The 21167-nt window shown below is 46.0% G+C and overlaps 1 protein-coding gene across 6 annotated transcripts in view; it reads left to right on the forward strand.

The window, feature by feature from the left end:
- The window catches only part of SLC6A12 (solute carrier family 6 member 12), a 34472-nt gene extending 13515 nt beyond the window's left edge, over positions 1–20957 (forward strand). For 3 of the 6 annotated variants that reach the window (XM_015865817.3, XM_015865812.3, XM_015865803.2), the window contains 10 exons: positions 873–1005; positions 3806–3940; positions 5437–5540; positions 6525–6649; positions 6800–6912; positions 7539–7676; positions 8224–8326; positions 14241–14341; positions 15215–15385; positions 17638–20957. In XM_015865817.3, the coding sequence (XP_015721303.2) occupies positions 873–1005; positions 3806–3940; positions 5437–5540; positions 6525–6649; positions 6800–6912; positions 7539–7676; positions 8224–8326; positions 14241–14341; positions 15215–15385; positions 17638–17781 (1267 nt within the window). In that variant the 3' untranslated portion in view covers positions 17782–20957. Of the gene's footprint in view, positions 1–872; positions 1138–3805; positions 3941–5436; positions 5541–6037; positions 6489–6524; positions 6650–6799; positions 6913–7538; positions 7677–8223; positions 8327–14240; positions 14342–15214; positions 15386–17637 lie in introns of those variants that run through there. The other 3 variants (XM_085521262.1, XR_014936255.1, XM_085521265.1) reach the window with 3 other exon arrangements.
- Positions 20958–21167: the final 210 nt, after the last annotated feature.

Here is a 21167-nt window from a genome sequence, read left to right on the forward strand (position 1 = left end):
CCATGGATCTGGAGGCAATGAATCACCTCTGAAAGAGGGGTCCTGCACCAGGCCAGCATCTCAGTTGGGCTTCAAGAACCATGCTGTTTCTATAGCTCTTAAAGTGCTCTGAGAGGAGTGAGATTGTCCCTTGCAACAACCAAAGAGCACAGAGAATATGAGGTATGTCCGTGGATGCAGAAAAAGTCTGCATGTTGCCAAAATCTCTTTCCTGCCCAGTTCTTGACATGTGTGGGTTCCTGCCTCTCACAAATAGTTGTTTGGGGTTTTTGTGCAAGCTGCAATGAGAAGGGAACCACAAGGGGCTTAATTTGGAGGAAGGAGTGCATAGGAATCCTAAGTGTGGGTCTGGGCTACTGGGACTGCATGAGCTGCAGGACTGAGCTTTCCTGTTTACACCTTGCTCATGGTGAGTATCCAGGGAACGAGGCTGAATAAAGGACATGGGAAACACAGAGAATACTTTAACTTAAGTGCAGGATGTCCGTGGTGTATGGGGAGGTGAAAGGAAGAGAAGTGACCATGGGTTGATGATGACATTAGTAGCTTGCTTTGGATGGAGAAGTGTTTGCCTAGCAGCTGCCAGGGTGATGGATCAGTGTGGGGTACATGATGATTTCATTCTGTGTGGGTCTGATGGGCACGCTGCAGTGGGCTGGGAGGGTGGGAAGGCACAGTGCTGGGCACAGTGGAGAGAAGCACCCACAGGAATGACAGAGTAGTGAGCCCTTGGCAATGCTGGGGTGATTCGCTTGTCTGTGAGCCTAGGCAGATCTGCTTAGTCTTTTCATGGGGTAAAATGTCAAAGGTGTGTTTGGATTAATGGGATCTGGGGTGTTAATGCTTATCTCCCTGTCCCTGGATATCGGCAGGAAGAGAGTCCTGGGACTAACGGATGGTATTCACAATATGGGCACTGTGCGCTGGGAGCTGGCTCTGTGTCTCCTGCTGGCGTGGATCATCTGCTACTTCTGCATCTGGAAAGGTGTCAAGTCCACAGGAAAAGTAGGAGCAGAGACGGTCCTCCTCATCCATAATCCTCCTTGTACCCATCTTATATTTCTTTCCCAATCTCTTATATTTTTTCATGAAGTAGAGACTGGAGACACACAGCACCAAAGTCAAACCTAAAATCTGGTGGGTTCATAGTGATTTATATTGGTTGTATTTGACCCATAAGAGGAAGAATGAAAAATCAGGTCAAATGGGGAGGGAAAAGCAGTGAAAGATCTGGGAACTGATGGAAATCATGTGTCACCTTTGTCCTTACAGACACACAGAATGGCTAATGGATACTCCACAAATGCCATTGGGAACCACCCACTCATTCATGTGTTGTCCCAGTGTGACTTATTTATGTTTTTAGCTATATTCTCTTCAGTACCAAGTTTTCTATCCCTGGTAATAATTAAACGGTTAAGCAAAATAGAGAAGCTTCTGCCTGCAACTGTCTCAGAGAACAGATCACTAATTTCACCTGCTTCTTTATCCTGCAAAATACTTGAAGTGGGAGAGATGTCTTTTTGATATCCTTTCGGAACCCTTTTGTACTCTCTGTGGTTCTGTGGTCTTTGGCTCAGCAGGTCACTTTGTGCTTTCTGCTATTGAGACTGGAGCCATTGCTCCTGAAGTTGTTCCCATAGGTCAGGTGGACTGGATATCATTCTAGGGTGGATGAATGTGGTGTGCCTTGGAGTGGGTGTCAGGGACTCTGCTATGGTCTTGGCTTGGTCAGGGCATCCTTCCTCCCTGGGGCTGTGATGAGATGGGTAGGCTATTAACAGAAGGGCATCCAGTTGATGTCCCAGCAACAAAGAGAGGGGAGCCAATTTATTTGAAACAACCTTCTTCCAAATCAGTAACCCTAATATTGGCAAATGTTCCCTGTAGCACTGCAGACCTTTGTTGCACCGTCAAATCCCACTTCCAGCCTTAAAAACGTATTTTAATGGACTGCTCTTTTAACACAACAAGACGAGAATTTGCTCTACTTGTCAGAGCCTCTTGTTGGTGCTGACCTGTCTTTCATCACTTCTCAAGGAGGGAAAACAAGATTCCACATTTGTGGGGAGAGGGGATTTTTAATTATCCATCTCTGATGCTCCATGTGAACTACTTTGTTAACATAGTGCCACCTTCACAAGAGTTACTCTGATCTTGTGAGTCTGGGTCTACATGGAAGTGCAAATGAGTTGTTGCATGTTCCCATCAGCTCTCAGCCCTCTTCCCACCAAGACTTTCCTTTGCCCAGTGCTCCTCAGATGCAGGGAGTCTGCATTGTAAGAGAAGGCTGAAGAAGTTCACTTGATCTTGGATCAAGTTGGGTTTGGCAGCGTCAACCCAGAAAGTGAGAGTTCAGCGAGTGCAGGCAGTAGCTGTCTTGCTTTTCCTGGGATCACAGATTTTCCCATTGCAAGGTTTAAGATATAGGACCTACTTTTTCCTAGTCAAGTGTATGGTCCAGGTGAGTAACACAGGGTGGGTTTTCTTGTCCCAGTCCACAAACCAGACAGACCAGTAGGCCACTCTGCAGGTAGTCGTGTTGAGATTTACAGGAACACTGTCGCAAAACTCAGCTCCTTTCTTTTTCAACCCTGGCTACACGTTAGGACAGGCAGTAGGGAGGTCCCAGAAACTCTGGGTATGTGCATAATTTTGTTTACCCATCGCGGAGTAAACAAAGGCTGTGCTTGACTGAAAGGCTTCACCAATCAGATAAACCTTCCAGACTCTTGTGCTTATGCTTCTGTCATTTAAGGAGTCTGAACTTAAAGAAACAATGGTAACTTCAAGAAAATAATTTCAAATAACCCCACGATGACCCATTTTCATTGAAAGCTTTTTTCTTTTATCCATTTTGCCCACTCTTGCCCACTTTCAATCTTTCCTTTTCTGATGCAATCAGTTGATCTGTACAGATGTTCCCCAGAAGTGATTTCTGAAGGTACATTTTCATTCTTGTGCCAAAAATGCTCCTGTTCTCTTTCAGTCAGGGAGCAGCAGAAGTACTGAGTACCGTGATTGATTTGACCAATTATCACCAGGCAGCAACAACTTCATTTTTGACCCCTCACTTTGAATCCGTACAGCAAACAAGCCTTAATTTTACTTGGTGGTAGTGAATAGTGGTAGTGAATAAATGTTAAGAAGTTGCGGATTACTCATGGATATTTTGCAAACAACAACAACAACAACAAGTTATATTGGGCAATAAATTAAGGATGATTAATTCTACTGTAACATTTGTTTACATTGCGCACAGGGAGATGTGAAAAGAAGGCTTTACAGAAACAGTGGTATATGTTTTCTTGACAGACTTCTAGGCTCCTGGTGTCCCCATTTTTTACCCATGAGCACAGAGGCACTGGAGGGATGAGGGAGCAGCCCTGGAAGTGCAGTGTCAAATTGGGCAGCAAAAGTTGCTGCTTAATTTGGAAACCCCTTGCTGGGAATGGGACAATTTTAATAACTCCTCATTAAGACTCAGTGACAGGAAGAGACGTAGGTGTCTTTTGCAGCTCTAGAAAGATGAAGAGAACAGCTTGAGAGCAGGGAAATGACGCTGACTGGAAAGAGAAAATAGCAAGAGCAACCAGTGGCACAGCCTTGGGTGAGGAACAGAGCGTAGACTAACAAAATCACTGCTTAGATGTAGCCTTGATTAATCCCTTTCCCATTCCACATCCATGTTAGCTGTAGTGGCCATGGCCAGAGAGAGGGTCCAGGGACATCTGCTGGGTCAGTGCTGCAGCTGGGACAAAGTAATGCCTGCACTCCCTGCCGACCCTCTCTGGTTTCCCTGCAGGTTGTGTACTTCACTGCCACCTTCCCATATGTCATGCTGGTCATCCTGCTGGTGCGGGGAGTCACACTGCCGGGTGCTGCTGAGGGGATCGTCTTCTACCTGAAGCCAGATGTCTCCAGGCTAGCAGACCCGCAGGTGAGTGGGGCAGGTGATGTTTTGGCTTCCTGCTCTGATGGGAGGCCTTCAGACTGGGAGGACCTCGTTACAGGGTGAGCGGGGCCTGGTCCCCACATTGGGCAAATTCTCTGCTCACATCTGCAGCATATGGGTATATTAGGTCATTGCTACTCACGGGCTCAGCAAAATCAGAGGAGCACATGAAATATTCAGCATGCAGCAGATGGTTTTGCTGGGTCTTAAATACAAATAATTAAGGAAAGGTGGAGGGGAAGCAATCTACTACTTTCCATTTCTTCAGGCCCACTTAGAGCTTTGTTTGCCTGGGACCAACCGCATGCCATCAGTGCACATCCCAACATGCAGTCAGGTCTCTCCCCCTATCCAGGTGGGCAGCACTTAGGACCCCCGTCCCAAAGACCCCAACACCTCTTCATCACAGTAGGTCTCCTTCCTTCCCCAGTGGGCTCAGCAGCATGTTCAGGCTGCACGTGCCATTCCTCCAGGGCACTAATGCAGCTCCCCAGCTCCAAGGAGGGTATTTAAATGACGCTGCTGCTAATTATTCTGCTGCTAAATCTTTTTGTGGAGGCAGCCAAGCAATATGCTTAGCCCACAGCCTCAGCTTACCTCCCGCATCTTCCCAGATGGCTGCAGCCCCAACTGCTCCCAAACCAGCTGCCAAACACACTCTCTTCCCCCAAATGGCTTTCAGACACAATTATGTGTTGTCAATACAAAATCTGTGGTGTGCCGAATGCAAGAGCCAGCCGAACATAAATGGCATTTTAATATTGAAATAAATAATGGAAGGGGGGGAGGGAGGGGAGGGAGCAATGGAGGCTGAGTGCATTTTATTCATGACCAGAGCTTATTCACTGAAAAGCTCCCAATCTTTTATAGCCTAAACAAAGCTGATGTGGTCTTTCCAGGCTGCAGCATGGCAGCGTAGCAGGAGTAAGGAATCCTGCGATTGATTTTAAAGAGAGCAAATCTTGGGTGCAAAGCTGTGGGTCTGAGCAGCAGTGCAAAGGCTGAGGTTGTCTGCAGGCTGTCAAATCTTGTGTGCCTGGCTGTTTGCTGCTGCTTAGAGGAAAAAGAGAATGAGGGGGAGTGTACAGACAGGCAGAAAGAGGGCTGTGTTCCCTCCTGCCTGTTACCCTCAGTCTCTGACAGGGAGTGGAAGCAGTGCTGGAGTTCACCCTGAAGCTCTCTGGGAGACCAAGGCACCATTCATGGGGAAGAGGAATGGAGCAGAGAGGAAGGAGCCCACTCAGCATTGGCCTATGCCCTGGTGTCAGACTGATGTGCAAACATGGTCCTCACAGGAGCCTAGAGGTCTTTTCATCTGATAGTTCAGTTTCCCAGAAATATATTCCAGTTTCTGCATCCTTTGTGTCCCTCTATCCCACATAGTTTGTTCAGCTCTGATGGAGGGGTGTTTGCTGGGCAGAGCACAGACACTTGTTTATTTTGCTGCCACGTCTGAAGACTACCGACATTCTCTTTTCCAGGTCTGGATGGATGCAGGCACACAGATTCTCTTCTCATATGCCATATGCCAGGGGTGCCTGACAGCTCTGGGCAGCTACAATAAATATACCAACAACTGTTACAGGTAAGAGGAGCCCAGGCTCCTTGCATTCTTCTGGAAATTTGCTCAGAGACAAATAGCACAGGGCTGTGCCTGATGAAGGGAGACCTGTGGGCAGTGCTATTTTAAAGGATAAGGGCATGTTCATAGTTTGGGATGGACTCAGCACAGGGATTGAGATTGGCTAGGGCAACTCAGGAGCTCCAGAGAAGTGTTTTAGCAGCCCCTTCTTGCATGAGTCAACTTGGGAATTGGAGGGAATGGAGGAGGAATGGATGTGGAGTATGGCCAGCCACTGTGATGATATCACAGGCTGTTTTGATGGGGTGAGTGACCAGGGGCTGCATGGCTAGCTCTGCTATCACTTCTAGGTAGGGGAAGTGTTACAAAGCTGATGATGGCTGGGCCCCCTGTCTCTAGTTCTTCACTAAGAGTAGGGTAATGTATTGCCAATGGCATTTTGATCCTATCAAGGATATTAATCAAGTCTATCTAGCCTCTTCCTTGCCCTTGAATTACAGCTCTATTTTCTCCATGGCCTGACATGAAGCTCAGTAAAGCCATCAAGACCATTTCTGACACATTCCTCAAAGTCCTGTGGAGATGAGGCTCTGTTATTACTTCCAGTATTGCTCCAGCACAGATGGGAAAATTTTACGGTGCTCTGGAGACATCAGTCATCTCTTCTGCCCTTCTCAAAGAGGTGCTGCTGTGGCTGCTGGCCAGGCAATTTATACTTTCCCACGGCACTCCACAATGTATCCGTCACCAATGGAGCAGCGTGTTGACACTTTCCTCTAATATCTTATGTGCCTTGCACTGTCGAAATAGCTCTAGATAGCACTGCATACCTGCACTTCTCCGTAGCAAATTGATGCTTACTATGGAGGGAGCTGAAGAGCAGTATTGACACACAATTCGGTGCTTGGGGAAGCTGAGTACAGAAGTGACCCTAAGTGGGCCCACTGTGCAAAAGGAAACAGTGTGCTCTCTCATCTCCTCCTGCAGGGACTGCATTATGCTCTGCTTCCTGAACAGTGCCACCAGCTTTGTTGCTGGCTTTGCCATTTTCTCTGTGCTGGGCTTCATGGCTCGAGAGCAGGGCGTACCCATTGCGGAAGTGGCTGAATCAGGTAGGTTTTTCCAGCAGAGGTGTCTGGGGAGGGGGGCTTTTCTGATGCGAAGCCCAAGCTGTTATCTGCATCTTCCATTGCTGTGCTGTCTGCAGAGAGGTCTGCAGGACCAGTGCTTTCAGATGTGGTCATGCTGCTGTCTGTTGGCAGGTCCTGGCCTGGCTTTCATAGCATACCCAACAGCAGTAACAATGATGCCCGCGTCTCAGCTTTGGTCCTGCCTCTTCTTCCTCATGCTGATCTTCTTGGGACTGGACAGCCAGGTACAGCAAACTAACCCTCCTTCTCCAACTCCTAAGTGCCTGTTGCCACTCTGAGCACCTCCTCATGCCTGTAGGAAAGGATTAGGTGGCTATATGCTTTGCTGGTTCCTCAAATACATTCTCCACACTGTCCACAGCTCTTTCATACCATGGGTACTCACAGCCAGGGCTGAAGAGAGGCCAATGGCTATGTGTGGTGACATCTTTGTTTTGCATCTTTATTCTCACGTGTATGAGGATACATGTGAGGGTGTACCAGCACAGCTCCAGCTGCAAGGGAGAACGGTCTTGCATCCACCTCTTACCCTCCAGTACTCCAGGAGGAAAACCCAGCAGAGCAATGTGAAACCCTGGTATACTGGCTCAAGGGTAGAGGGGGTGTCCTGGCTTGGCTGCCAAATAGGGCATTCTGTTCAGGCTCTACTATGTAGCACCTAAACCTTTGAACCTCTATTTCTCTTTGTTCCCTAATCAAGGTCCCCTCTTGCTTCACCTTGTTGGTTGTTCTTCTTCACACTGGCCTAGCTGTCTTGGGAAAACTCTCCAAGTCTTGAGGAGAAAAGGACAGTGAGCATGTTCTTGGGGAAGGGGAGACATTGGGCTTTGTGACCTTTATTCTCCTGCAGTTTGTCTGTGTGGAAAGCATGGTGACAGCTATTATTGACATGTTCCCGGGAGTGTTTCGAAAGAAGGGACGTCGGGAGCTGCTGATCCTGGCCATTGCAGTGATGTGCTACCTGCTGGGCTTACTGCTGATCACTGAGGTAAGAAAGGTGGAGCTGTGCTACAACCAGGCACCAGAAGCCCCGCATGACTGCTCTGGAGGAGCACTTAGAAGTAGCAGGCTTGTCTTCAATGCTTTTGTTTATCCTTCATTTCCAATGCATTAGCAGGTGTCTCTCAGCCAGTGTTGCTGATGGTGTGATGCTCCTGCACCTGCTAGGAGCCACAGTGACATCCCTGCAGCTTGATAAGGCTGCCTTATGCAAATACCACCTTGCTCAAACAAGCTGAGCTGCATATTCAGAAGCTATTCTAATGGCAGTGATCATTTGCTGGCTGCTTTGCATTAGAAGCAGGGTGACAGGAGGAAAGGATGGGGTAATGAGTGCAGCATCACCTTGCCAACAGAGAGCCTGTTGTTGGACCAGAAGCAGGAGAATTGTGTTGATGTGATGCTATGCAAGATGTGATCAAGAGAGCTTTGACTGTGGGAAACTGAACTTAGTAATTCTGTAGATTTGGTATAACAAAGTGCTCTGGTGGACACAGAAACCTTCCATGACTCCCTCTTCTCTACCTCTGTTACAGGGTGGGATGTACATCTTCCAGCTCTTTGATTACTATGCTGCTAGCGGCACGTGTCTGATATTCCTGGCCATTTTTGAAGTCATCTGTGTAGGATGGGTTTACGGTAAGTAGAGGACAAAAACCTGTGCTGCTGCTTCTCAAGGCTAGGGCTGGGGGTGGAAAAGAAAAGGTGGATGGAAAAGATCCACCGCTCCCTTAGGAAGCAAAGAAATGCTTCAATTACTCTCTTTCTTGTCTGGTTTCCAGTGTGTTTCCTCACAACATTTTTTTTAACTGCTCCACATTTAGAGTACAAATGACTTTTCCATCTCTGAAGCTTCCTCATCTTCTGTTACTTTGCTGCTCTTTCCACTCCTCGTATGGGTTAGAAAACCAGCTACGGAGGAGTGACTGCTGTTTGTCAGACTCTATTTCAGTCTGTACCTTGTGCCTGTGGTTTAATCCTGCCAGTTTGTTTCATGTAAAGTGCTGGGTTACAGACTTGCTGTGTGCCACTTCTGTGATAATGCATGCTTTATATTTTTTCATGGGCTGTGATGGCAGTTCCAAAAGAAATGGATGGGACTGCCTTGGCACTCATTGAGGACTGTAACCAAACCACATAGGAGCAGAATTAGGCTGAGCTCAGTGAACTACCAGAAGGAAACCAGCTACTTGTTGGTGTGCAGTAAGCAGAAAATCCTGTGGTAACCCATGGAAGGTCTCTGCCCTTCTGAGCAATAACTGAGCCCAACAGGCAGCAGTCCACCTCACTGAAGTACATGTTGAGCCTGGTGGTTTCCAAGATAAGGGGTTAGTTTTGTGTGTTATGGAGCAGAGGCTTTCTGTCCTTGGCGTAATAGAATCATGGAATCATTAAGCTTGAAAAAGACCTCCAAGGTCATAGAGTCCAACCATCAGCCCATCACCACCATGCCCACTAACCCATGTCCCTCAATGCCACATCCACATGTTTCTTGACGTGGCAGTTCAAGGATAGCACAGAGTGATATAGATGCCAGATGAGACCAAACTGACAGCATCCCCAAAAACAGCATCTGCTGCACCAGGCAGTGTGCCCTGATCAACCTAAGGAAAACACTGTAGGCATGAACATTGTTCATATCCCCTCTTTTTTTCTTGATGGCTAGCAGTGGATGCTTAGGGAGGAATATAGGCTATATATTTCTCATCCAAAAAACCCTACAGCAAATAGTTCCACAGCTTGGTCTGTTGTGGTATGAGGAATCACAGTCTTTTGCTTGTTTTGAACCTGCCACTTGCCAGTTCCTTTTTCTGCCCCACAGACCTTACTTCAGAAGTAGGATAAGTGATAGGGGAACAGTCAGTCCCCATTTGCTTTCTTTGGTACGTGTGGTTTTACAGAATTTGCCATGGCTGTAGTGCACTTGCTGATAAAGATGTTCTTATGTTCTCCAAACACTCATTTTAACAAATCAAACCAATTTCTAGTCTGGAAGGACTTCTCTCTTACTGAAACAGGAGCAGGTTCTGCTGCTTGTGTTTAACCTTCTGGGATGCAAGAAATGTGTGTCTGTAGGAGAGATTTATTCTAGAGAGTTATCCTGGGAGGGAAACTCATCTGAGAGCTTGCAGTGCCAGACCTTGGCCAGATATGAATTTAATCAACTTCTGCAAGTTCCCTGTGAGACTTCTAAGCAGAAGGAGATTTCCATCCATGCGTAACAGGCCTTCACTATCACCACCCTGAGCTACATTAAATTTACATTACAGTTTGCCCATTCTTCCCTCCTCATGCTCTGCTCCTCGTGGCAAATAGCCACTCCACGGGTCTGATTCTGGGCTGAAATGCAGTCAAGAGGCTGAGACAGGCCATCTTAGTGGAAAAGATGTGCCTAGTGCCAACTACTGCTTTTTTCCCAGCCTCAGATTTGGCAGGACCAAGCCACTTGCTTACACTGTGAAGAATTACAGCGTTTTCGCTAACACAAATATACGCACTGAGTTTCCCCTCTCCCAGCACATACGCCAGCCGCCCACCATTTGGCAGCTTCCCTCTGCTGACAGGCAGATGCTCTTGCTCAGATCTAAGGCTTTCCTCACGTACTGCTCTCTGCCTGCACAAGGACTTCACAGCATCCCACCTGCCAACCCTGTTTGCTGCAGGGAGGGACAGAGGTGATTCGGTTTCTTCTCCCACCTGTGTCCATTCCATTTTTGGCAACACAGCCCTCATATAAGTGGGTATTCTTCCTGTGCATTGGGGTTGTGGCATGATGCCACAGAAACATGGTATGGGAGTGATGTTTTCCAGTTTTTCAGGTGGTCACAGCATGCACATTAGGATAAGCTGTTGCAGGAGAAATTGTGTGCCTCTATCACTGCATGAGAGCTGGGGCTGAAACCATTAGAACTGTTTACAAAGCTAAAGCAAACTGATGCCAGCAGGCACCTGTGGGTGGCTGCAGGGTGAATCTGTGTTGAGCTGGTATAAATCTTCCTCTCTTGCTCACATGCAATGTGTCTACCAGCAGCAGCAGCAGGCTCCTCCTGGCTGGATCCTGCCCATCAGGCTGCACTAGCTGGGTTTGCTTTATCCTCTTGGATGCACCTGCTACAGGCAACCTCACATTGTTATTTATGGATAGCAAAGGCTCTTTAAAAGCACCTGGTACCCAAATGGCACACAGTTCCTGCAGTGCCCCAGCAAATGTCCTGCCAGCATTTTGCATGGGTTTAGCACAGGTGTGTGCATTGCAAGTTTGGGATGGCAAGAGAGCAGATGCAAGCTCAGAGCTGTGGCCTGGCTCCAAGGTCATCATGTACTGGCTTCCTGTGGATCAAATTCAGTACAGATGAATGCAAATAAATGCAGTTTGAGAGAAAAGATTTAGAAGAGAGGGTTTTGTCATAGGCTCCAAACTAACAGTTCAAACAGGCTGCACTGTGTTGTGGTTTAAACTGGCAGACAACTGAGCACCATGCAGCTGTTTGATCACCCTCTCTCCTCACCCAGGGGATGTGAGACAGAAGTGGAAAAAGACTGAACTTGTAGGTTGAGATAAAAGCAGTTTAATCAGACAGAAAAATAAGAGAAAATAAATAATAGTTATCTACAAAACAAGTGATACACAGTGCAATTCTCACCACCCACTGACCGATGCACAACCCATTCCCTGAGCAGCAGCTGTCCTCTAAGCCATTTTGTTGTTCAGCATGACACCACATGGTACAGGGTATCCCTTTGGCCAGTCTGGGTCAGCTGTCCTGGTTCTGCCCCCTCCCAGCTCCTTCTGCCTCCTCTATTCCCTTACTTACAGGGCAGCACCAGAAGCAGACATGCTGTTGGCTCTGTGCAGCACTTCTCAGCGACAACTAAAACATCAGCACATTATCATTATTCTCATCTAGAATCCAAAACACAGCACTATACCAACCACTAGGAAGAAAATTAACTCTATCTCAGCTGAAACCAGGACGTATTGAGAAATGTTTCCTGGACTATATACTTCATCTGTGAAACTCGCTGTTTCTGGCTATGGAAGAAAAATCTTTGTGCCTTTCAGTTTGGGTATTACTGGCAGTTGTTATAAGCTTCTTAGATTGAGAAGGGCTCCATAAGGACAAGACATAAGGACGTAAGCTAATCTCTAGTTAGATTTATATGAAAATTATTCCCATTAATTTATGGAGTAAAATAGAATGATTTTTCAGAAAAGGATGTAGCATCTTTGAAAATATATGCTTTCAAAGTGTATGATACTGGCACGTGTGGACAACTGCCCTGATCTTGTGTAGCAACTCCTTTGTCTTGAGATACTGGGGATAGCCGTAAACCTCCTTGTTCTTTCCAACAGCAGTCTCTTTGGTGAGGTCTTTAAGGCATTCCCTGCATGAAATCTATCCAATTCTTATAATATTCTGGGAAGGAAGGGGGACTGTACAAATCCTTCAGCTTCTAAACTGCACAAAAAGCCAATGCTGAGTGACTGAACTGATTTTTAGCTTGATTACTTTTCCATATCCTGTGAAATGCAGAACATGTAAAAGCTTCTATTCATGTACTTTCTGAGGCTGTTCATGTCAGTGTCCATTGTGTTTCACCACATCACCCTACTGTTTGCCACGGGAGGGAAACACAGGACCTGATGGGAATACTACAGAGAAGGATGGGGACAGGTGGACCCATGCTGTTGTTTCCTTCACAGAGAATAGACGTGTGTTGTGTCTTTCTTTTGGCCTGGCATCTTTGTGTTTCTTTAATCACTACGTCTCCCACTAGATCCTAGATCCAAAATTTGCAGTGAAACTGACTTCAGCCGTCAGCATGAATTAATTTATCCATCTTACATCTGACATCATGGTGTGTTTCTGTGGAAACACTGTATGATATAAGAGACTGCACTGTGCTGCAGCCATATCATTTATCTCACTCTCCTTTTTATTCCACCCTGTGGAAGATTTTGGCTTTGTGGCAGAGCATATTTTTATATTATCTCCCCTTCATCCCCAGTATATTTTCAGAAGTGTTATCTGAAGCCTCATGGGATTTGTAGCTTGGAAGTTTTAGGGTTCTGTTTTCTGATGTAGGCTGGGCTCCTCCACAAGACTGTGTGTCCCTTGGTATGCGCAGCTTGTTTTTGCTGGAGGCTACTTGTTAACTTGCCAACTCAAGATGGGAACCATGAGGTATTCAAAGAACGTGCTCCTTCCCATCCTTCTTTCCTAAATGCTTCAAAAGCTGGTTTTAAGGGAGCTTTCCTGCAAACATTAGTCATGGGATATAGAAAATAACACAAAGAATTACAGAAAAGAAAAACACGCTTAATATGCTTTTGTAGAATTCACACAAAGGAAATAAGATCTTGGGACTTGGTTCTTAGGCAGAAAAACATAACACAACAAAACACATTGAACCCTAAGCACTTGGTAGTGCAGCAAGTTCTCTAGGATAAACTTTTGCCCAGCCTTCTGGTGTCAAGATGCAAGGGAGGAAGGTCTCAGCTCATTTGCAGATAAGAACCCTGATAATGAGTTCACAATGGGATGAACAACCCTAAAGGCAGAAGCCAATCTTTATCAGCTAAACACTAAGATAAAACTTCAATAAAATAAATACAGTAACCCTTTCTATGGGCAGGTTATTTTCAGCTTTTTTTGTCTGATACTGTTGCCCTATCTTACCTGAGAAAGTTTGATTTAGTATATCTCATAGTTAGGAAGATATTAGTGCATTAGGGGTTCAGGTGTAGGCTACTGTTGGCTATGTAAGAGAAGCTGACTTATTTTTAAACTCTGTCATTAACTTGAACACACTGAATATTTCTTGAACATGGCATCAGATCTTTCCATGGTGTTGTGTTGTGTAACATCAAAATTAGACTTCAGTTCAGTGGGCCAGTCATAAAACAATGAGAGAAGGAAGAGAGCAGGTATCCTCAGATTAACTTATATTGAACAGTACAGCAATACTTGCAGGTGGAAGACTTATTTTCCAGCAGACTTTGGATTTCCAGGTCTCTTGGTTTTATGCCAAAAATAAAATATTCTGTGGAAAGAAAGCTCTTCATGACAGGTGAAACACCCAGTTCAGTCTGGATTCTTGACATAAACTCTTTGATGTGTTAAGCTGGTAAATAAGAGAGGGTTTTATTTGGTGTTCCCTTCGTTTCTTACATCACTCTGAGCTCACACATTTCCATGTGCTCCACCTGCAACCCATGTTGACCTGTAAACCAAATATCCCCCATGCCAGGGGCTGCATTCTCTGACTTGCAGCTGCTGCTGTCTGAGGGATGAGTTATTTATTTTATGTCAAGCTTCCTGGAAATTTATGGCTTAAATTAAGAACCTCCATCTGCTTTTAGACACAGATGAGCATTCTGGATACCAGGAAAGTCTGTCATGTGCTGTTATTAGGGTAGCCATGTTTTTTGCTAGGAGGAAACACTGAGGATAAAGAAATATGGGATCTGATGTGGGTTGTGATTGAAGGAAACAGCAATGATCTTACCTCCTCACATCTGATTTTGTCTCTGTGCTGGCTGGTGGCCAAGGCGCCAACCGCTTCTACAACAACATTGAGGACATGATTGGTTATCGACCATGGCCCTTGATCAAGATATGCTGGCTGGTGTTCACCCCGGGTCTGTGTTTGGTAAGTATGTGCCTTTATGACAACACACCATATTATTCTGGGACACCACATTCTCTGTAGGAAAGTCTGATTTGTCTTCAAGGTGCTACTGTCATTTCATCCAACTCCTGCGGAGAAGTGCAAGTTTGTCCATAGCTGAGGTGGCAGCTTGATTCCTTTGTAAAGCCTTATCTTTTGCCTGAAAACTTTGAAAACTTCTCAGACAACTGTATTAAAAACAAAACAAACAAAATAACAACAAAAATCTTCCACAGGCAAGTTCCTGCATCTTTCAAGTTCATGTCCAGTCTTACTTCACTGACATTTACAAGTTTTCTGTGCCAAATTCTGATCCCGCATCTGATCTTGTGATTTGTTTCCTTTGACATCAGTGGGAACACAGGCAGGATATATAGCTGCAGTTTACATAAGAATTCTGTTCCTCTGTCCTTGGAGTCCACTAGGAATTGAATGTTGGGGGAATTTTCAAAGTAAGTCTGATTCAGCCTAAATTATTTGAGTGTTCTGTGGCTAGAGACCCCCAAGATGGATGAATCTGTGCCTGTACTTCTGGAAGGCTTCTGAGGAGGACAGCAAGTTTCTGACCTCAAAATGACTAAAGTTCTGTCTCTGTGTTCCCAGGCCTTCAAATCTGCTGCCAGTTTTGCTTAGGTTGAATCCACAGTGAGCCTGCAGAGAAGCCTGGACCTGGCTGAGATAACCATGCATGCAGTCAGCATACATTAAGCTCTTGCTTGCTGCAGTGAGCAATGGCCATGCTAGCTCATGCAGAACAGCACACTCATTGCCACCTAGCTGGCACGTGCTGGGCTGGACTGCTTAACTCCGTCTGCTCCCCATGCCCTGCCTATGTTTGTGTTCTGTGTTCCCCAGGCTGTCTTCTTTTTCTCCCTAATCAAGTACACACCCTTGAAATACAACAATTCTTATGTGTACCCACCCTGGGGCTACATGCTGGGCTGGCTGATGGCACTCTCCACCATGGTCTGCATTCCTCTCTATGTCATCTTCATCCTCCTGAGGACCAAGGGATCCCTGAAGCAGGTATTGAGATTGTGGTCACTGGGTGAATTGCTGCTGCTTCCTCATGGCAGCTCCTGGGTAGGGCTCTGGGGAAGATATACATCACACATTTTTCCTTTGAGAAGGCAGTGAGAAGTGTGAGTGCCTTTTCCCCAGAATGCCCTACAGCTATTGTTGTCAACATGTAGGGTTTGGAGTGTCTCAGCACAGCTTTCAGTTTGATCATCAGCTCTCCAGGGTTTTCCATGAGACATGCCACCATTCATGGTGCAATGCGTAGACAGATATGGCAGAACATCTCTAATGCTGGCTCCACTGGATGGCGGAGAATCTCCCAGTGTGTGCTTTTTTGAGGCCATATGATGACTGGTTTGACATGCTGATGATGTTAGTAAAGATGGCATAACACCATCTTTTTCCTCTCTTCCTTTAGTGACTTGTGCCAGTGCAAATCAGATACAAAACCAAGATCTGTTTTACTTTATTTTTCTCACGTCCCTTACCCTTGTCCCCTTTTAGTCCTGTTGAGTGTTATTCTCTTTGAAGAAACTGCACATGACTATTAAAGAGGAGATGCTCACAGACCTACAAAAGTCAACTATGGCCGAGCCTGTCCTCATCCAGCTGTAGGCCTCTTGGCCTCATCCTGGGACAACAGTCTAGGAAGTTGTGTCAGAGCTGGTTAATGCCGGTCTCAGGCTCAGAAGAATTTCAAGTGAAATACCCAGATGGGTAGCGGCCCTGCACCTTTCCTATCCCAAGGCCAATTTGAAGAGGGTCTGGATGGCTGACACTACATCTGACTCCTGACAATTCAGAGGCTTTACATGCCTTTATGAGGACTCAGGGCTGTCTGTGAAGTGATTGCCTATATGTCCTCCTTGCTGAACAGGCAGAATGCCTCACTTGTTGCAAAGAGTCCTTGGACTAGAATGCTGCTGCAAGTGATGCTAATGCTTATTTTACAGCACATCCAAGAAATTGCTACAGCCAATTTCAGACTGTAGCGTTTTCTATTTGCCCTGGTTTAGGTCATATTATCTGTAATTTTCAAGGAGCTCTCAGTTATATTATTATGAAGAAATTTCCAAATGGGTGCTTGTGGCATGCAAGAAGGAGCCAGCTGCCAAGCTTGGGCTGATTCAGGGGAGAATCAAAGCCAACCGCATGAAATCTCCTGGTATATTTGCTTCTGTTTTGTAAACAAGATTTCTCAAAATATACCTGTTCCATTTTTCCAGTCACGCCCCATAAATGTAATGAATTAATTTCCTGACACAGCTGCTTCCAGGTACAGTGCCTTTTAACTGAATATTGCAAGCTGTTCACTGAATGCGAGCTCTTAACTGGCAATTATGATCAGTTGCTGCAAAAAACCGATTCCTCTTGCTCCACTTGACTGATCAAGAAACACAAATGTTGTTGCTTAATGTGTCTGATTAAGACAGCTCAAGTCCCAAGCACTGAAAACCTGCAGTGAGTTGCTCACAGAGAAGCTTCAGGCCAAGGCTGGTTTCACAAATCATGGGGCAAATGCTTTTGAATAAATGAGTGAAATCTTGCATCCTGGCAGGCATTTCACAGCAAGCAGAAGTACTGAAATTAATCAAACGAGTCATGGATGAGTTGTCTGCTCTGCTGTGGTATGCTGTGTAAGGGAGGAGCGTGCTGTGGCCCGAACAGCCCGTGAAAGAACAACAGATGTGACTGAGCTGGGACATGGCACACCAGAGGGGAGCTGTGGGCAGGAGCCCCCTGGCCCTTGTGTCACTCTGGTGAGTGACTGAGAATGTCATTGAGGGAGATGTCACCTGCCAGCCTGCCTCCCATAAGGACAGAAGGTGCCCATCACTTCCCAACAGTCAGTCAGGGCATACGGGAGTCTGCACAGCCCCCATCAGACTTTTCAGGAAGCATGGCTACTTGGCATAAGGAAAAGAGTAATTAGACTTTACCCTGTTTTTATTATGGCCACAGAAAGCATCTGTGGGGTGAAGCTCTAGCATCTTTCAACCCAGAAATCTCTGTGGAGCTGTGTATGTCAGGCTGTCAGACCACAGCATAAATCTGAGCCTAGGGATGGAATAACTGTCTGTGAGCAGCTGAATTGGGCCTGCCCTGCATCTCTCTCTTCCACAGCCTTCCAGCTAGAGAAGAGCATGAAGCTGTGAGCATCAGCTCTACAGATGCCTTTGCCCCCAGCAATGGTTGTAGATCACTATTGGGTGCCGGTCTGTTTATCAGCTTAATTAACAGAGACTTCCTCTCCACAGCGGCTCACGCTGCTGATTTCCCCAGCAGAGGATCTGCCTCAGCCCAGGAAGCACGTGGTGAGTCTGTCCGAACAGAAGCTCAAGGAACAGTCCCTTCCTGTCCAGGAGATGCTCAGCATCACAGAGAGGGAAACCCATTTCTAAGGCACTGAGGATATCGCCTTCATACTCTGATTTGATTCGCTCTCTCCTTCCTGAAGTGGTTTCTTTTCCTGGACTCTTTCCTTCTCTCCTTCACGTGGGTCACCCCTGACTCCTGCCAGCTGTCAGAGGGGTCCTCAGAACTGACACTGATGGAGAGGGAAAGAAATGCAAAAAATGAAGCATAGTAACAAAAAAAAGAGCTACCCCCCCCCCCCCCTTTCCCCCCCCCCCACACAAAAAAAACCACCATCTGTGCTGGGAGGAGGAAAGGAAACCACAGTGGTGAGAGAGAGCAGAGATTAGAGGTGTGCAGGAGCAAAGTTAGGGATGCAAAGACACAAATGGCAGGATATTAGCACAGGAAATAAACGAGTTGGTTCAGAAGTACATAAGAAGCATGAGGATGACAAAGGGAAGTGTACTGCTATGTCACCTACATCCAAGGGACAGGTTGCCAATAAGGTATTGCAGGCTGCAGTGTTAGTAGTGATGGCTTCAGAACAGGAAGAGTGACAGGGCACAAGGTGCAAACACAGCTATTGATGCTGGATCTCACAGCAGGCTCTGGGTGGAAAGGGGGTGATGGCTAACTATTCCAGATGTATGCTTCCAGTCAGACCCACACTGGCCAGTGAACAAGAATCCCACAGTGAAACAGCTGAATCTTTGGTGATTCTCTCAGAGAAATCACGGAGTGAAGGCAAAGTCCCTGAGCAGGTTGGTTAAAAATGAGCTGCAGCGCAGCAAAGAGGAATGGAACCCTGGGGACTGCACGCCCACAAATTTAACTGCACTGCTGGGGCATTTTATGGAGGAATTAATGAAGGAGTTGATGGGCCTGTTTCCGTGCTGCAGAGTAGCTTTGGGGCAAGAGTGGGAGAAGGATTGTGCTGCCTCCGCTCTGCTGCCAGTAACTGCTCAGGGGACATGGCAGGAACAATTGGGCACAATAATCATAAGCTCAAAAGAGATAAAGGGATAATTAATAGCTAAGATGACTTCATTGGCAGCAGACTGTGTCAAATTAAACATTCCCTGTTGCCAGGGTGGTCGTGATTGCAGTGAGATGGCTGGGAGGGATGTCATGGGGATGTGACGTTTGGAGCCACACAGCCCTGTCTCGCAGAGGCAGTTATGTCACATGTGTGGCCCGAACACTCAGTGATAAAGCCTACCTGAATGCCTATTGAGATTTCACAAAAGCCAGCAGCAATATCTCCCCAGACCATTTACTACAGTCTAGGGAACGCACACTGGCTTTGGGTCTGCCTTGCAATAGTGCCATATCGCAGCACGCAGGAGAATTACCATTAAAGTGAATTGCAGGTGCCACAGGCTCCTTTCCCTTGTTCCTCCTTCCAAGTAATTGCTCATCCCCGTGCTGTGTGGAGATAAACTGCCAGCGCTGAAAGAAAGTGGCGAAATCAGGTCTCATCTGTGCAGTGCAGCAGCTTTTCCAATTGCTATGGGAACCTTATCTTTTGCGGTCTTATGTGAGTTTAACTGGTGAATTAGCATGGGGGAATTTTTTTCCCCCATTTAATTTCCTTTCCTTTAAAATCTAAAAATTGTTGGTGAAATGAATGCTGAAAGTCAAACATCAGAATTTGTACCTCTCTGGGGCATTTTCATTTCATCGGAGATGATTTGCCATAGAAGGTAGAGACAGCTGGCAAGCCTCGTTCCTCTTCACTATGAAGGACTGCAGCACCACAGAAGGCACCATTTATTTTATCTTATTTATTAAGGAGCTAAATGTTGAGTTGCTGCAATGGTTTTGGGAAGAGCTTAGAATCCAGACTCTTGCAGCCCTGCCTCACAGTAAACATTTTGGTATTTTTCCCGGGTAGCAGTAACTGCTCACAGTTAAGCAGAGTGAGCTGCTCTCTACAGCAGGTCCCTATTTGTGGCTGGAACAACAGCTCCTGGTGGCCAACATTGCAAGGCCAAGGCACATGGCAATGCAATGGTGGCTCAGCCTGGTCATCTGGTAAATACACCAGCCCTGGGTGTCCATGAGTGCCCTCCATCAGCCCCAAAGGAGGGCTGTGCACACAAGGTCTGGTTTTGGTGGCAACCACCATCACAATGGTTGCATTGGTTTTGAGGAGGAAATAACGCTTTCTTCAATCAAAACAAGTTCAGTAGTAGGACTGTATCATAGCATCCAGATTCAGTTAACAAGGGCTTCTTGTGTTGTTACCATGCCTTTAAGCTGTACGAAAGCATCTTGCTGCCAGAGAAGCGGTGACGGTGTGGCCACTCGTTTTCCTGAGGTAGTCTGAAAACACTGCAGTAATTCCTAGAGAGTAACAAATCACCTTGCAGTTCTGAACACAGGTGTGGGAACTGTGTGACTGCAAATAAACACTGTATGGACTGGTTTATCTGTTGCTTATGTATAATCTGATAGCAGTGTCACGGCCCTGTCAGGTAGCAGCCTATTTTAACAAAGTCAGCGGAGGAATTGCTGTCATCACTGAAAGAAATTACAGGATTTCCAGGATGAGGAAGTTTATCCAGACACTTTGGATGGGACTGAGAGAACTGCAGGAAGTTTAAGGGAGAGATCCTTGTTGTCTTGTGACCCAAGCATACCCAGCTGGGGTAGAAGGGGAAAATACCACCAACAATTATTTGCTGCTATAACCCCTCCTGCATGCCGACATAGTTAGAGATCAACTACTGAATGGTTTGTTGAACTCACACAAGTATCTCAGACATTACTGCACACATACTAAGCATCTGAGAGATCTTTATCAGCCTCTGGAAGATGCCCACGCTGTGGTCAGAGTTGATTGTCTGACTGAAGAAAAGCCACAACGGTGCATATGTACCATTAGAAGGGATGGTATGGAAAGGAGGGAGTGATTTTGTTTTCATGTAGTTGTTGATAAGACGTCAAAACAGTGCATTTGAAGCTGAAATCCAAGGGAAGTTACCAAATGTTCATTCCCTGCTGCTCCTTCCAGTCAGAGAAGAGGTACTGTATATAGAAGCGAAGGAAGGCGTCTGTTAAGAACCTAATTGCCAGGCTTTTTTTTTTTCACCTTTCTGGGGGGGATGGCTGTTTTATTTTTCATTAGAAACGAACTGACTCCAGCAAGGAACATCAGGAAAACCCTTTTTTTTTTTTTTTTTTTTTTTTTAAATAAAAGAACACAAAATGCCTTGAATTTTCTTCTTCCTTTTGTCTTTTTTTTTGTTTGTTTGTTTGTTTCTTTCCTTCTCAGTTTTTTCCTGTTCTCCTGCCTCCCTCCTCCTCTTTCTGGCCTTTCTGCCTTGTATTTTCGCTGAGGAAAACAGACAAACAAACAGAAGTGAAATAGAAGTGAAATTGTAAAATTTAGCCTAAACCTCCCTTCTTTTAGTTTTAAGTCATTCCT

Source organism: Coturnix japonica, chromosome 1, assembly GCF_054131305.1.
Source record: "Coturnix japonica strain WE chromosome 1, WE-NBRP24, whole genome shotgun sequence".
NCBI lineage: Eukaryota > Metazoa > Chordata > Aves > Galliformes > Phasianidae > Coturnix > Coturnix japonica.